Consider the following 17,016-nt stretch of genomic DNA (forward strand, 5'->3'; position numbering starts at 1 on the left):
CATGTCACTTGTCATTCGAACCTGCCCGTGGCCTCTGCACCTCACCAGAGTAAAGCACCTCACCAAGACACAAGGCACTCAGAGAAACACACAGGTACACGCACACCCTCTCCATGTGTCTTCTAGGTACCAGCCTCTGCCTAGATCCCCGGAGGTCTCTAACTCCCAGGTTAAAAACCCCAAATCTCTATCCTAGCCTGCAGTTCCAGACCATTTTATCCAGATGGCTCATAGGCACTGAAAGAACAAAAACCTACAGCTTAATTGAGATATAACCTAAATACCCTTTTCAAGTGTACACTTCAGGTTTTAGTATATTCAGAACGCTGTACAACCATCACTAATATGGATTCCCGAACATTTTCATCACCTTCAAAAGAAACCCTGTGCCCGTGAACAGTCACGTGCCCATCCCCCCGGCCCCTCCAGATCCCTCCAGCTCCCGGCAACCACTAATCTACTTTCTATGTTTATGGTTTTGCCTGTTCCAGAAATTTCATGTAAATGGAAACATATAATATATGAAAGAATACATCATGTCTGTTTGTCTCATGTCATTAACAAGTGCACAAATCTGAAAGTCGAGTGGTTTTCTTCCTCCTGAATGCCATGGGGACATGGATATGCTCAAGGTACGGGGGTGGAGATCAAGACTTAGAAATACCTCAGTGAAAACAGGAGTCTGCCCTAGTTGTGTTACATAAAATGAAATGAAAGTGTGCAAGGTCCCTGACGAGCAGAACACAAGTCAAAAGACCCAAAAGGGTTTGTTACAACTTTGAAAACCAAAACCTGACTTTTTTTCTTAAATTCTTCCATCAATGGCATTATTATATAAAAGCCAACAAGAGTCAAATTACCCCACAAAGGTAATTGCTTTAAATTACTTGATATCTTGATACTCTTATAATTACAGAAAAAGAAAGAAGAAATGAGACTTTAGTAGGTTTGCCTAATAACTTTAAATCACATTCAATAATCCTATGAGATAGAAACATTAAAACTCAGGTACTTAGATACCTAGATAAATATCCAGATAGATAGACAGACAGACAGACAGACAGATAGATTTTTTTAAGTATTTTATTCCACTTACAAAATATTGCTATAGAATTGACCCCTCCTTCCCAGCATGCAAGTGAGGGTCCCCTGGGTGCCTTTTCACAGGACAACACACCCAGCAAGCTTAGCTTCTGCAAAGTTCAGTGATTTTAACGAGCCTGGAGCAGTCCACTCTTATCTGTGATACAGAACAATCCCAGCTTTCCAGCTGTGAGGAGGAAAACGCTTTGCATTATTAAATTGTAGCCATATGCTGCAAAAGCAGGCCTTGCAAATATGGAGAGGGAAAAGAATTTAAATTGAAAGGAAACTTCAGACGCAGGCGGTCACTGTAAAAAGGACCCGAGGTGCTCGAGTGAAAGAGCAACGACAGAAACTCTGCGGAGCGGTGGATACAGTCACGGCCATGACCCAGGGGTGGTTATGACTGAGGCCTCTTTGCACAGGGGGCCTCTAACCTTCCCTGGGAGGAATGTGGACATTCCGCAAAGAAAGAAAAATACGTTAGAGCGGCGTCTCTTAAAATGTAACAAATTGCAAGCTATTGAAGCGCAAGGCCTCTTGAAAGTTTTCTGGAACGAGGTGCAGTATAAATTAGGTGCCTCCATCGATGTATTAAAACTTCACCTGAACTCTCTGTTACCTATGACATCATTTCAGAGACCACAAGACCCCGCAAGACAGTTGTAAAGGTGGGGAAAACAAACGCTGCAGAAAAACTAACCAGAGCCCGAGAGCTAGTCCTTTGTCTCTCCGCTTTGTGAAAGGGGAGCATTTACTGCGTTTAAATTACACTTGTGACTGTGTGCCGAGTGGGTCCCTGACCTACATAAATACAAGGCGCATGCACCGGGAGAAAGTTGGAGTAGAGAACAAGATGGGACCACTGAGCTCTAGCAAGGACAACAACGTGGTGCCGAAGAAGCCTCGCCTTCATCGGTGCCCTGACCCCACCGCCTCGAAATCTCTCAGCTGACCTCCCTCCCCGAGCTCATCCCCACTGAGGCAAAGGTCACTCAAGATTCGCCTCCATCATCTCCTCGCCCTCCACCCACTGCCCCTTGTCCCAGAAGCTGGAGCTGTCACAACTGCCCCCAGGGACTCAATGTGGCACCTCTGTGTCAGGAGACCCAGACTCTGGTTCTGCTGAAAACCTCAACGGAAAGATTTCTCATTTCTTTCTCTTCCGTGGCAGTGCATACGCATTAACACTCAGGCTGCTCACAGCCAAGGCCAAACTTTTCTCAATTTATCACAAGGCAACGCACCTAGGTGGGTAGGGGGCCGGGAGAAAATAATAATGATGTAGCGGGATTTACTCCTGACTTAAGGTTTGGACCCATGCAAAAAATGAGTTTTAACCTACAGTTGCCAATAACTAATTGAGACCTTGAGCAAATCACTTAACCTCTTTGCTCTGTTTTCATAAGTAAAGTGGAGAAGTTGAGCTAGCAATGTCTGAGTACTGACATCCTGTTTTCGTGAGTAATGTTTGTGAGAGTGTCAAGCAAAAAAAAAAAAAAGATATTGGGTTATAGTAGTAAATTACTCATTTAAAAAATTCAACTGTCTACTAGGGGGAGAGATGTGTAAGCAAAGGTTTACGATACAAAACACCAATCATAACAGAGACAGAATTGTCCAACCCTGCTTAGGGTGATCTGATAAGATGCACATAATAGTTTGGAGAGCAAAGATGACCAAGGTTTGAAGGGTGGATTTGGGAGACCTGGCAAAGGAGACACCATATCACTTGGAAGAAAGGAAAATGAAGGAAACTGGGTATACTTGGTATCTGAGCAGCATTTCAAGACATGACAAAGTATCCATATATATAAAATCCTAATATGCAAATAGACCGAACTGCGGAACAACTGAACAACCAAATAGTCACTATGACATGGGCTGACCACCAGGGGGCGTGTGCGGAACATGGCAGGCATAGGCTGCAGCGGGATGGTGAGGCAGGTAAGCAGGGGCACCAGACCAAGGTGGGGCGAGCCTCTGGTGGTTACTGAAAATTCTTTGCTCCCACGCGCCCGGTGCTGGAGCTGGAGCCACCGCTCGTACCCTCTGCTGGCACCCGGTGCCAGTCCCGATCACTCGGCGCTGTCAGCAGGTGCAAGCAGTGGCTGGCAGCCCCAATTGCCCCTCAGGGATTCTCCACCTGCCCCTGCTCCTGAGGGGAGATCTGGGCAGCAGCCACCATTCGCATCTGCTGATGGCGCCAACCCACTCAAACCTGCTGGTGGCACCAGTCCCAATTACTCCATGCTGTCAGAAGGTGTGAGTGAGGCCGGCGTCAATGCATGGGAACGGCAGCAGGGGGAGCAGGGCTGCCGGCAGACAGGGGACAGGGGCCGCGGCAGGAGGGGCTGTGCAGGGGTTTGGAGGATAGGCTGAGATCCACCCCTGTGCCCACTGTAGCCTTGCAGTCCACAGTTCCTTTCAAGGTGCACAAAATCGTGCACTGGGCCCCTAGTATGAGTACATAAGGAATGAGCACACAGAGCTTTTAAGGAAATCAGATTTGTTTGTTTGTTTCTGAAGTGTACTCATTTATAGCATCTGAGAAAGAAAGAGTGAGGAAAGAATAGAGGCAATCTTAAGGTCTTTGCACAATTTCAGGCAAGAAATAAAGTATCTAGAACCCAAATAAGGGTAATGAGACTGAGAAGTGGGAGCAGATTCTAAAGACCTTTAAAGGAGACGATGAATGAATATGTAGAGGATGAGAAAGAGAGTTCTTTAGAAAGAACTCATGAGCTACTCTAACCAAGGGTAGCCCCCAGGGTAGATTCTGGTAGCCCCAAGATATCTTTTGCATAGAGAAAAACTGGAATTTGGTAGAAAGGAAAATGAGTCGAATTTTAGAAATGTGAATGAGTTACAGCGTGTGTTGCCGTGGAACATATAGGGAAACACGCACAATCAGTCATTGGGCACTTTGGTCTGGACACTAGAAGAGAGGGCTGTTCCAAAGGCACAGATTTGAGAATAACAAGAAGTGATTGTAACTTAGTTTCAGATCTTATGTTTAGGTCTTTTCTTTGGTTCATTTTGAATTAATTTTTGTCCATGGAGACAAACTATAATCTCGTTTTATTCTTTTGCCTGTGGCTTTCCAATTTTCCCAGCACCATTTAATGAAGAGGCTTTCTTTTCTCCATTGTGTGTTTTGGCTCCTTTGTCAAAAATTATTTGCTCATATATATGCAGTTTTATTTCTGGGCTCGCAATTCTGTTTTATTGGTCTATGTGGCTGTTTCTCTGCCAATACCATACTGTTTTGATTATCGTAGCTCTCTAGTATAATTTGAAGTCATATAGTGTGATCCTCCAGCTTCATTCCTTTTTTCTCAGGATTGCTTTGGCTATTCAGGGTCTAAACTTATAGGCCTTGGTCTCAGAGAATATTTTATGAATTTGACCCCAAAGGCAAGGGAAGGAAAGCCAAAAATAAATGAATGGGACTATATCAAACTACAAAGCTTCTGCACAGCAAAAGAAACTGACAACAACACAAAAAGGCAACCAACCAAATGGGAAATGGTATTTGCCAAAAAACAGCCCCAACAAGGGGTTAATGTCCAAAATACATAAAGAACTCATACAGCTCCACACAAAACAAAGAAACCATCCAATTAAAAAGTGGGCAGAGGACCTAAACACACTTCTCCTAAGAAAACATACAAATGACCAACAAATATATGAAAAGATGCTGGACTTCACTAGCTATTAGGGAAATGCAAATCAAAACGACACTGAGATACCACCTCACACCTGCTAGAATGGCTATTATCAACAAGACAGGTAAAGTGTTGGAAAAGTCAGAGAAAAAGGAACCCTCATTCACTGTTGGTGGGAATGTAAAATGGTACAGCCACTAAGGATGACAGTGATTCCTCAAAAAGTTACGAATAGAGTTACCATATGGCCCAGCAATCCCTCTTCTAGCTATCTACAAAAACAAAAACAAAAAACAACACACACACACACACACACACACACACACACACACACACACAAACAACAACACACACTTAAAAACATTTATTCACAAAGATATATGTGCCCCTATGTTCATCTCAGCAAAATTCATGGTGGCCAAGACATGGAGACAACCAAAGTGTCCTTTAATAGATGGTTGGATAAAGACGATATGGACATAGATACTACTCAGCCACAGAAAAGATGAAATATTGCCATTGCAACAACATGGATGAACCTTGAGAATATCATGCTAAGTGAAATAAGTCGGTCATAAAAAACGAAGAACCATATGACTTCACTCATATGTGCAATGATATATCACTGAAACTCAGACACAGACAACAGTATGGTGGCTCACAGAAGGAAGAGGGTGGGAGCTAGGAAAGGGCAAAGGGAGCCAAATATATGGTGATGGAAGACGATTTGACTTCGGGTGGTGGGCAATATACAGATCAATTCATCATACAAATGTACACTTGAAACCTATGTGATCTTATTAACCAATGTAACCAAAATCAACTTAATAAAAAGAAGAGTCATGAGGGGAAAAACCCCACAAAGGTTCCTGGATTACCAGAAAGGGGTCTTATTTCCAAAAGCACAGGCAGCAAAAGCAAAGCTAAGCAGGTGGGACTATATCAAACGAACGAGCATCTGCACAGCAAAGGAAACCATCAACAGGCCACCTATGGGATGGGAGCCAACGGCTGCACACTGTACATCTAATATGGGGTTAATCTCCTACAAGAAACTCCTATAAGAACTCCTACAAGTTAATAGCAAACGATAAAAATAAGTAAGTAATAACCTGACTTAAAATGGGTGGAGGACTCCGATTTTCTCCAAAGAAGCTATACCAATGGCCAGCAGGCATATTTGTAAAGGCTCAATGTGACTAATCATCAGCAAATGCAAATCAAAATCACAATGAGATATCATCTCGCTTCTGTCAGGATGACTGTGCTCAAAAACCAAAGACAAACAGCGTTGTGGAAGACGTGGAGAAACTGGGTTCCTCGCACCCTGCTGGTGTGAGTGCAAAGTGGCGTCACCACTATGGAAAAGAGTATGGCAGTTCCTGGAAAAAAAAATTGAAAACAGAACTACCATGTGAGCCAGCAATCCCACTTCTAGATATTTATCCAAAAGAGTTGAAATCAGGATCTCTAAGAAATATCTGAATTCCCATGTTCGCTGCAGCACTATTCATAATAGCCAAGATGTGGAAACAAACTAAATATCCACCAACAGATGAATGGGTGAAGAAAAGGTGGTGGTATATACATAGAGTAGAATACTATTTCACCTTAATTTTTTTTTAAAAAAAGGAAATGTTGTAATATGCAACAACATGGATAAGCCTTAAGGATATTGTGGTAAGTGAAATAAACCAGTCTTAGAAAGACAAATACTGCATGATTCCACTAAAATTAGGCATCTAAAATAGTATCATAGAATCAAAAAGTGAAATGCTGGCCACCAGGGGAATTAGTAATCAGCATGCATAAATTTTCAGTTGTACAAGATTGATAGCTCTAGCGACCTTCTGTACAGCCTTGTAACTATAGTCAGCAATAATGTATTATATACTTCAAAATTTGTTAACAGGGTAGGTCTCATGTTAAGTGTTCTTACCACAATAAAATAACATTCTTTTTAAAGTAAGGAAGAATTTTTAAGTAAAGCATGGTCAATAGAATCAAATTAATGCTCAAGAATATGGAAGCAGGAATAGAATGCAGAGTAACTACTGGACTCTGATGGCAAAAAGTCATGGATGTAATGAGAATAATTTCAGTGAGGACAGAAGCCCAGTTGCAAAAGAAGTCAAGAAAATATTTTAGAGTCTTTCATGTCATGTCATGGAAAAAAAAAGGGAGAGAGAGAAAGATGGGGCATTTGGATAAAGGGAGTTATCTGAATGAGGGACAAAGATGCATTTTTGAAAGTAAAAAATAAGTTGCTAGGATGAAGTAAATAGAATAAGGAAGAAACATGGAGAGGGCCAGGAAAAGACAGGGACAGAGAAAAATGTCAGTGGAGACCGAAAAGTTGGTGGCTTCAGAAAGTAGTAACACCATGAAGAGGCAAGTGGGAAAATATTTATACAATGTTAATACCAGGGACTGAGAGATAAAGTATGCCAGGGGAAAAGAAATCTGAAATAATACATTTGTACTATTTCTCATATCACTATTAAAAACTGTAACAAACTTTCATTCTACATTTCCTGAGATGTCAAAAGGCTTAGAACAAAACTGAGGATCTAAAAATTCTAATTCTATTTCACCATGAGACTTGAGGACATCTGTCCCTTTTGCTTCTTTTATATAATCTCCAACCTAATCTAATGCCTTTTATCTTGAGTTGTAACATTGTTTATGCCATTTTATTTCTTTACTAGTGGCCCTGCGCACAAATCCGTGCACGAGTAGCTCGCTTGCCTCAGCTGGCTGCCTCACCCTGCCCACTGCTGCTCGTAGCTCTCTGCCACTCATAGCTAGCTACCTCCACGCTCCTGTAGCTCTCCTCACTGCCCCATCCCCTTGTAGTTCTCTGCCACTCGTAGCTCGCTGCCCTGCTTTCCTGCTGATCGGTCATTTAGTGACATCGTCCCAACTAATTTGCATATTACCCTATTATAAGTAGAGATGGGATGGCAGGGTAAAAATCTAAAGTATTTCTGCCCTAGCCGGTTTGGCTCAGTGGATAGAGCGTCAGCCTGCGAACTGAAAGGTCCCAGGTTCGATTCCGGTCAAGGGCATGTACCTGGGTTGCGGGCACATCCCCAGTGGGAGGTGTGCAGGAGGCAGCTGATCGATGTTTCTCTCTCATCGATGTTTCTAACTGTCTACCCCTCTCTCTTCCTCTCTGTAGAAAGTCAATAATATATATATATATATATATATATATATATATATTTAAATCTAAGGTATTTCTATTTGGTTCCACACCTAATGATACTTCCTGCAGGAAGTCTTCTTGATCAATCCAGATGAAAGAGAAAGGAGTATCAAAAGCCCTCACTTTCCTGCTACTCACCAGGTATGCTCTCCCATCTGATGCTTACAACTGGCCTGGATATAGTTGACTGTGCTAAACTCCAAGAAACTTGTCTGATTGGCTCATGTGCTCCATGGCCCTCATGATTGTGGTAAAACATGGAGCCTTCATTCAGGGGGAAGTCTAATTCCAAAGTTCATATATTTCCCACTCACACCATGCTTTCTACAATGGCTGAAATAGTATTGCACAACTTTGAACTCCTATGACACTGGAGTTGTAGCACTAAATAGTATTTAGACACACACACACACACACACACACACACACACAGGGTGGGGCAAAAGTAGGCTCACATTTGCATGTGAGTTTATTCTTGTGTTATTACTCATTAATTATTGTAGTATTCTCCATACAAACCATGGTAAACCTACCTTTGCCACACCCTGTTGTGTATGCAAATATAAATTGTATATATTTATGAATAGAAAAGTTTGGGGACAGCATAGCTCATGGGTAACTCATGTTTTTATCTTCTATAGCGCCTAGAATAATGCCATGCACACAATAGATGCTCATTAAATATCTATTAGCTAAAAAATTCATCTATAGACAGCTCTTTCTAGACTGTTCATTATTCTTGGTGTGGAATGGTGTATATTCCCAACTCCTCAAGAGCAAATGACTGTCTCTACTCCTTATTTTGAGCTCAGGCAACAGAAGTTGCCCAATATCCTGTCTCCTGGAGTGTAATTTAACTCTGAACTCAGCAACCAGCGGACACTCAGTTAATATTATTTGTTGACTGGGGAGATGTGCAAAAATCTCTTTCTTTCATAACTGTATAGGATATTACTAAATTATCTTTTTTTCCCCAAAACTAAATATTACAGGTAATTAGGCTGGAACCATTGTAGAGGCTGGGCATGGTGCCAACTGCTCTGTAGATTAACCTTGGAGGGGTGAGTTGTACACAAGTATCCATAATGTAGATAATGTAGCCTGTACAACGAAGCAGCTGAGGGCTATATATCCTTCGAGCTTTTTAACAGTAATTGGTGAAGAAGGCACTTTCCTCATCCTCTCTTCCTTTATTCTGAATTCTATCGTAAATTTGAACATTGGAGAACTTTACTGAATGTGTTGTATTTAAAAAAGAGAGAGAGAAAGAAAAAAAGAAAAAACCTCAGAGGATAAAGAGGAAAAATGTTCCTGAAACAAAATCTGTTAGGGGAAAAAAAATCCTTTGATTTTAGCACTGACTTGCACAGACCTCATTCTCAAATTACTTAAAAGCTTTACCTACAACTTCAGGTCTGACCACAGTTCACCAATCCTTTTAGTGTCTTTTCATTTATACTGTTATGAATAGAAAGCCTGTTTATACTCTGTTGCATACTGTTTAGTGCCAAAGTTTAAAATTACTTCTAAGTATCATGAAAGAGTGAATTTTCCCCCATGGAAAACATTTTGACTCTCCTGGTAGATACAATAAATGAGGATATGAGAAGGAGAGGGTATAAACTTATTAATTGAGGAGTAAACACTCTATGATTTTAAAAAACAAAGTAAACTTTCTCTTTTCTTTGACTCTGAACACCATCTCTGAAGATAAAAACGCTCTATGAGCCCTGGCTGGGTAGCTCAGTTGGTTAGATTGTTGTACGGTACACCAAAGTCACAGGATCAATCCCCGGTCAGGGTACATACAAATCAATGTCTCTCTCTCTCTCTCTCTCTCTCTCTCTCTCTCTCTCTCTCTCTGACACACACACACACACACACACACACACACACACACACACACAACATAAAAAAACATGCTCTATGAGATCCTTCAAGGGCTAGGCAAATATATCCTCCTTCATATACAAATACAAAGATGTTATATTATTTTGTAACTAGTAGAAAGTATTGTTTGTCCCAAACTCCAAGTTTTGGGGGAAAAGTGAAGATTTAAGTAAACATGGGTAGTGATCCCAACAGATGACAACTAAAATTGCAGATGCTGGGCTCATTTTATTGATAATTACTTGGTTGTTTTCATTAGCTTCATGACAACCCTCTGTTGGTTTCATTCTCAGTATCTGTATAATAGGGTTGGGGAGATATCAACATCTTTATAATTTAAAGATTAATTTTTTTAATCCTCATATGAGAATATTTCTATTGATTTTTAGAGAGAGTGGGAGGGGGAGAGACAGAGAAAGAGAAACATTGATGTGCGAGAGATACATCGATTTGTTGCCTCCGGTATGCACCCTGACCAGGGCGGAGGATCGAGTCAGCAACCAAGGTGCATGCCCTTGACCAGAATCTAACCCAGGACCCTTCAGTCCACAGGCCAATGTTCTACCCATTGAGCCAAACCGGCGAGGGCTAAAGATCTCTTTATTGCAAGGCAAGTATATTACTATGGTTAACAGATACTCCTTGTTTAGTTTATTCGATTAATTGTATTTGGTTCCATCTTTATTCCAGAGAGAATATAGGTGGCTTATTTGATGTACTAGTACACTCAATACATGATCTAATTGCTCCCAGAGGTTTTGCCAGACTACATGAAAAAGTCAACAAAACAGCACAAGCACCCTATAAAACGTGCAAAAAAAAAAAAAAGTAGAATAAATTCATGCCATTCCAAGTAAGAAAGCTCTGGTTAATGACACTTGGAATACTTGGTAAGACTAAATGATAAAATTTGCAAAAACTGCCCTAGGATTCAAAGTTTCTTTGTTATATTTCCTGCCATGTGAGAGCACATCACAAAAAGTACAGCCTTCCTAGCCTAACGGGTTTGGCTCAGGGGATAGGGCTTCGGCCTGCTGACTGAAGGGTTTCTGGTTTGATTCTGGTCAAGGGCACATGTGGGGTTGCAGGCTCAATCCCCACTAGGGGGCGAGCGGGAGGCAGCCGATCAATGTTTCTCTCTCATCATTGATGTTTCTATCTATTTCTAAAAGAAGGTTTCAGCTTTGAAATGACTTAGAGGCAAAATCTAACTTGTAGATGGCCTTGTTCTCCTTGGATATTAACCATTCCAGCATTAGGCAAATCACTGAGATTAGGAAATCAAACAAGATCATAGCCAAGGAATGTAGAGACGTAAAAGAATAGAGCATGTCAAAGCTAATTTTAGATTATAGTCCAATCACACATTTCCTAAAAGTGGCAGGGGAGTTTTAACTTATTAAAAATAAAATTATATCTGAATCTAAGTCCATAAATGAATGATTTACCATCATTTGATCCACAACAGTTGTTTTCTAATATTGAGAGAGGGCTCTTATAGTTCCGTTGCTTACAACGGATTAATTTGATATTTAAAACTAAGTATACATAAACATATAACTTCGGAGTCTACCATAAACAAGAGAAAGGTACATCATAAAAAATGAAGTGGCCCTGAGGCTTTTTGGCCAAAAGAACAATGTCATGTCCTTGAACACCATCAAACCTTTAGAGCACCTTAGCCCCGAAAAGATTATGGGGCCCATTCCCACCATGTCACAAAGAATAAAAACAAAATATTAAATCACAAACAGCATAAGGAAATACCATAAGGACTATTTAAATGTGTTTTTAAAATAACAAAACTACGCAAGTGCTTTTAAAAATAACAAGTATCAAATATCCCTGCTCTCCAAAACTTGTTGCTTTTGTTCACCTGTGTTTATAGTTTGCTCACTCACTGAGTACTAACCCCAATCAAGAAAGGCAAGTTAAAAACTAACGGCCTATCTGTAGATGTCCGTAGTGCGATGTGGAGGACTTTAAGGTCACCCGCCAGAAGTTCAGGAGTCCAGAGGAATCCGCAAGAAAGTGGCCTCCGCGTCAGACAGTCCGGTCTGATGCTGGAGAGAAGCCACGCCAGAGCGGGGAGGGGGGGGGGGGGTTCGGTTTGTGCGGAGACACGTGCATCTGCTCTGATAGGATGACTGGATGGGATTCCACCCTCCTGTCAACAGTGGGGAAAAGATGTCAAAGAGCCTTTAGCTCTACAAGGGCTTGCCTTGTTGCCATCCCTTTCCCAACCGGTTAGGAAATGAACACAGGGGTTGGATGGTAGCAACTGCCATGGCTTGCCCATCTCCCAATGCAAAACTGCCAAGCGACAAGAAAGTGTTGACCATCAAGGCGATCTTTCCCAAAAGTTTAACTCCTCTTTGTTATAACAATACAAGCAGCAAAGTAATTTGATGGTTTCACGGCGTATGGTAGTCGGTTTTGATTTTTCCCATAAATGGACTGTGCCTTCTCCAGATATGGAAACTCCACTTGGAGATTTCACATTTCAGCCAAGGCCAGAATACAGAGATGAAAAGGGCCTCGCAAAGATGAATTACACTCTAAAATACCAAACATGCTTGCACTTATGAAAAGAGCTTTTAATAATAAGTATAATTTATCTCAACTGACTGTAATACAAAAACCTTAGTAAGCTCTGATTTTTCACATTTCAAATTAGAAACTAGTCTATGTTCCTAACAGCTTGATTTATTTCAAGGTATTGCAGAACAAATCCTTAATTTCATCCAACAGAATTCCTTAATAGTCTCTATGGTTCATTCCATAATATAATGATGTACGCAAAGCATGTTAAAATGATGGAATGTTTCTGAATCATCGAAGAATATTCTAATTATATTCCATTTAATTTTGGTATGATGTATGTTTTACCATATTCTAACTCTGAAAAACTGGTAATTGATGTATAATGCATGTATATACAATATTCAACAACCTAGTTTTAGGACATAGTTCTCAAAAAGGCTCAATTTCCAAGGAAAATTTAAAAGGAAATAAAACTAGGTTTGATTTTTTATCTGTTTGCCATATTATATGCAAACAGATAAATTAAGAGATGCTACACTGAATGCAGCAAGAAAAAGACGTGACAAAACTTCGGGGCAAATATTGAAAAACTGAATTCTGACATTACATAACTATTCAAAGTTTCGTTCAGCTCAAGGGAAGAACATTCTTATGTGAGCATAATTCTTTCTGTACGTGTTCAGAAATGCATTTCAAACAATAACAGCTTTATTAATTTCAAATCAAGCTTTCATTCTAAGGCACAGAACATATCCTTCATTTAGTCTGACTTAAAATACGTATCAACTCTTTTTCTACTAGAGGGTTCTTCTTCCTTTCCCATTCTTTGTAAAGCGAGTGAGGGAGCTTTTAAAACATGTTTGGGTACAATTCACTCTTGGCTATCTTGCTATGCAGAGGAAATATCAGTCAACTAAGAAGAAGAAATTTTAAAGATTACAAGCTAATGAAATTTCCTCAACTTCAGAAAATTTCTGACAAAATTCATTATATTGTATAAATAATTTATCATTGCAATCAATGTATAGTTTATAAAGTTATAAAGAGTTTTTCTTTTTGGGGATTCTAATTATCCAGACATACAAAAATAAAATAATAAATTCACTGAAATTTACATTTAAAATTGTTCGGTCTTTTTAATGTTTTGTTATCAAATTGTAATAATATTAAAATGTTTTTATGAAAGTAATGAAAAATCAACTTAGTATACATTTTTAAATCTAAATTTAAGTAGAACTTTTTATCCTTAAAGTATATATTATTTTTGTCAAACAATACGATTCTGTATAATACAGAGTAAATATGTAGTAAAAAATTAATTTTTCTAAGGTAAAAATACGGTCAAGACTCAGAAAAAAAAATATTCTGTTTGACTTTGCATTTTTACTTGGATATTTACTTGATGTATCTTCCCAACACCATTTAAAACAAGGCCGATCTGACGTCTGTAGTTCTGGGGTTCTTCAGGTATTTCAACCTCACGTTAGCAAAGCATGATGACAAGGAAGATCAAACAATTAAGGACTGAAAACTAAGTCTACATGAGGAAACTTTTATTAAATTTTTTGGTTTATTTTCCATGGAAATACAGATGCAATTATTTGGTGACGTAGATGGCATCTGTGTTTTTTGTTTGGATGTTTTGTTTGCTTTGGTGTTTGTTTTTGTTAGCTTTATTCTTAGAGCATTCCTTTACCAAAGTTACAGATATAATTAAAATTTTTACGACACTGAAATATTAGAAGTTCTCCTTTGTACTGGATTTACCTCATGTGAAAAGACACCCCTCCTAAATCAATATCAAAAGTCTATATGTTCAGATTTAGGAGCAACAAAACCATGAAGACAGCCAAACTATAAAAGCCCATTTTCAGATCTGGAACAACTTCTGAAAATAAAGAGGATACTTGGCATACATCACACTAAACGAAAAGTCCAACTCTCATTATTTCCTGATTCTGGGAATCCAATAAAAACCTTATGGAATAAAAACTCGTTTGCAAAAATCCATCACCGACAACATAACCAACCACCACTACCACCCTCTATAGTAAGAGTATGAAAAATTTTACTTTTTCTTGTGTGTTTTATAAGAAAGATGTAAACGAGATTTTTGGGGGTGGTTTTTTTTGTTTTTTGTGTTTTGTTTTGTTTTTTTTGGCTTTTCAAACAGCAATGACTTTTAGCACCTGAAAGATACACAACTAAAATGCACGCATATTCATTTTCAAAGAAACACCAACAAAAATGAAAACGTTGGCGATTACGTAAATGCTGATGACGCCAATATGGAAGCATGTGCCACCGTGAAGGGCCTGAGCAGAATCACATCTTGTCCTGATCATACCTGCCCGCCAGGACAAAATAGGCAGCTGACCAATTATGGGGCGTTTATCTACACAGTGGTACCTTTGTTCTGCAATGTCAGATTGCAAACGTCCTGGAACACATATTTACCTGGAGGATTCTTGGCAGGATCATTGTGGCTTGGACTTCCTGATTGTCCAGAATCTGTAACGAAATCACAGAAAATGTTTTATTTTTAATTTGTTTTCAAAGAATTTCACAATCCTCAGAAGGGCTGCAAAAATGTTTTTTAAGGTGGAACAATGAAGTTGAGTGTTTAGATAAAGTCTACTTTCCCAAGCCTTTCAGCAGCAACATTTTATTTATCAAATCAGATGAATGCCTATACATATAGGGGGAGTATAGCTCTGTAAGATTATTTGGGTAGAGCAGGGCTTTTTTGAAACAAAAGGTCTGGCAACAAAGGTGGTTTAAAGGTTGGGCCTGTCAGGAGCAACATGAAATACCCCAGATAAATCCCCTAAAAATGCAATCTGAGTATAATTAAACATGCTTTTAAAAAACCTGAAGAGGATTTTATTCAATGATTAAAATACACAGAAACGAGAGTCCGTTTTTCCAAGATTTCGTGTGCATACACATGTGTTCGCTCCAATTATCCCCCAACCTACTGGACCCAGGCCCAGATTTGTCTGCATCCCATAATAGCAATCGATTTGCAAACACCAAGAAAAGCACAAATTACTAGGTAGATACCAACAGGGCTGGGTGGAGAGCAAATTGTTGGATCAATTTAATTTCCATCTGTGATAGACGGAGAGACTGCAGATAAGGAGGGGAGAGATCAATGCTGTGGATCTGAATTTCCTGCACCACTTTATTCCTCACCGACGCGACAGAAGGGAACATGAAGGCTACAGTACTGTTAGGCAACACGCCTTCCCTGACTAATCCGACCTGGTGGTGTTTAGTTCACTCCTCTTTCCTCCTTGTTCCTTCTGCATTTATCTGTCACTTGCCCCATATTATTATACACTTACTTGCTTGCACGTCCCTTCGTAATAGTCTTTGATTGGTTCTCATATTTAAGCTTTGTCTCCCCAACTAAATGGCATGCTCCTAAGCAGAGACTGTCTACTTATTTTGTGTCTTCCTCAGTGTGCTGTTCACGACTGTGAATGCACTAGGGCTTTCAGAAAATGCCAGAGACATGGACGGCTCAGGTTCAGCAGCCTCCTTTGCTTGCCTAGAAAAGGCAATTTTGAACTTGATGGTAAATTTCAACAAAATCTGATAGGTGGGCACAGCCACGTCTGTCCTTTCCCTGGGACTCTGCCACTGCACCTAAGCCAAGACAGGGATCCGGTGTCATTGAAGCAGAAGAATTTGTGCAAGTTTTTTTTCAGTGGGGTTATCCGGCTCTTTCCCTGAGGAGATTAACATACTGCAATTGCTGTTTCTACTGTTCAATGCAAGGACATCCCGTTAGTTTCTTTCTGTAGAAAACTTGGTTATTTATTTCTGCCCTTTGCCTCAGGCCTGCTAACTAGATTTAATGCTGAGATCAGATTTTTTTACCCCTTCATTCCACTTCCTTGTCAGTTTCTTTTTGCTCCAGAACAGTTTTCATGTAATCGTAGTAAACATATTTAGTGATTCCCACATTATCCTCCAATGTATCCTGAGTTCTCAAAATGGAAGCAAAAAAACTGGTAAGGACTACTCCTGCAAGTCAAATTCTGACTAGGGCTGTCCCTCTAAAAAGCTGGTCCCTCATCTCCAAATTATTCTATTACATCTTCTGAAATTGAGGAGCGATTCGGTGATGTATAACTTGGGAGATCAATCTTTCTCTTTTTACATTCCTGTAAAAGATGGTACAACACTGGCTACTTTCCAGGCATTGGGCATGATAGTTACATAAAAATGATAAATCATATCGTTTTGCTACAACCTCAGCTATTTCTGCCTTGAGCCCCTCTGACAAATGGCCCTCTGTATTGATACTACATTACAGTTTAATTTCTCAAGCGACTCCAACATTTTGAGGATTTCCTATTCATGCAGATTAGCACACCCACTGACCAAAGCCTCCCCGTGTTTTCTTTTCCCCTCTAATGCTGCCTCACATTTAAGGAGGTCTAGGCATGCATCCCTCAAGGTGGTTCATGCCACCTTCATGAAGACACACCATGTGGCAGGTTAAGGTTATCATCAGAGAACAGGAGTTGTAGACTCTACATGAAGCTTAGCATGGTTAGTTAAATCAACTCCAAAATGGCATCACGAAACACTTTCTCACTGTCTGGTTGCTAA

The 17,016-nt window shown here is 39.9% G+C and overlaps 1 protein-coding gene across 6 annotated transcripts in view; it reads right to left on the reverse strand.

Annotated features, from left to right (window-relative positions):
• The window catches only part of NFIB (nuclear factor I B), a 228,904-nt gene that overhangs the window by 81,881 nt on the left and 130,007 nt on the right, over window positions 1-17,016 (reverse strand). For all 6 annotated transcript variants that reach the window (XM_079790207.1, XM_079790208.1, XM_079790209.1 and 3 more), the window contains exon 3: window positions 14,851-14,904. In XM_079790207.1, coding sequence (XP_079646333.1) covers window positions 14,851-14,904 — 54 coding nt within the window. The remainder of the gene's footprint in view (window positions 1-14,850; window positions 14,905-17,016) is intronic.

Source organism: Cnephaeus nilssonii (genome assembly GCF_951640355.1).
Source record: "Cnephaeus nilssonii genome assembly, chromosome: 14".
In the NCBI taxonomy this organism is placed as follows: domain Eukaryota; kingdom Metazoa; phylum Chordata; class Mammalia; order Chiroptera; family Vespertilionidae; genus Cnephaeus; species Cnephaeus nilssonii.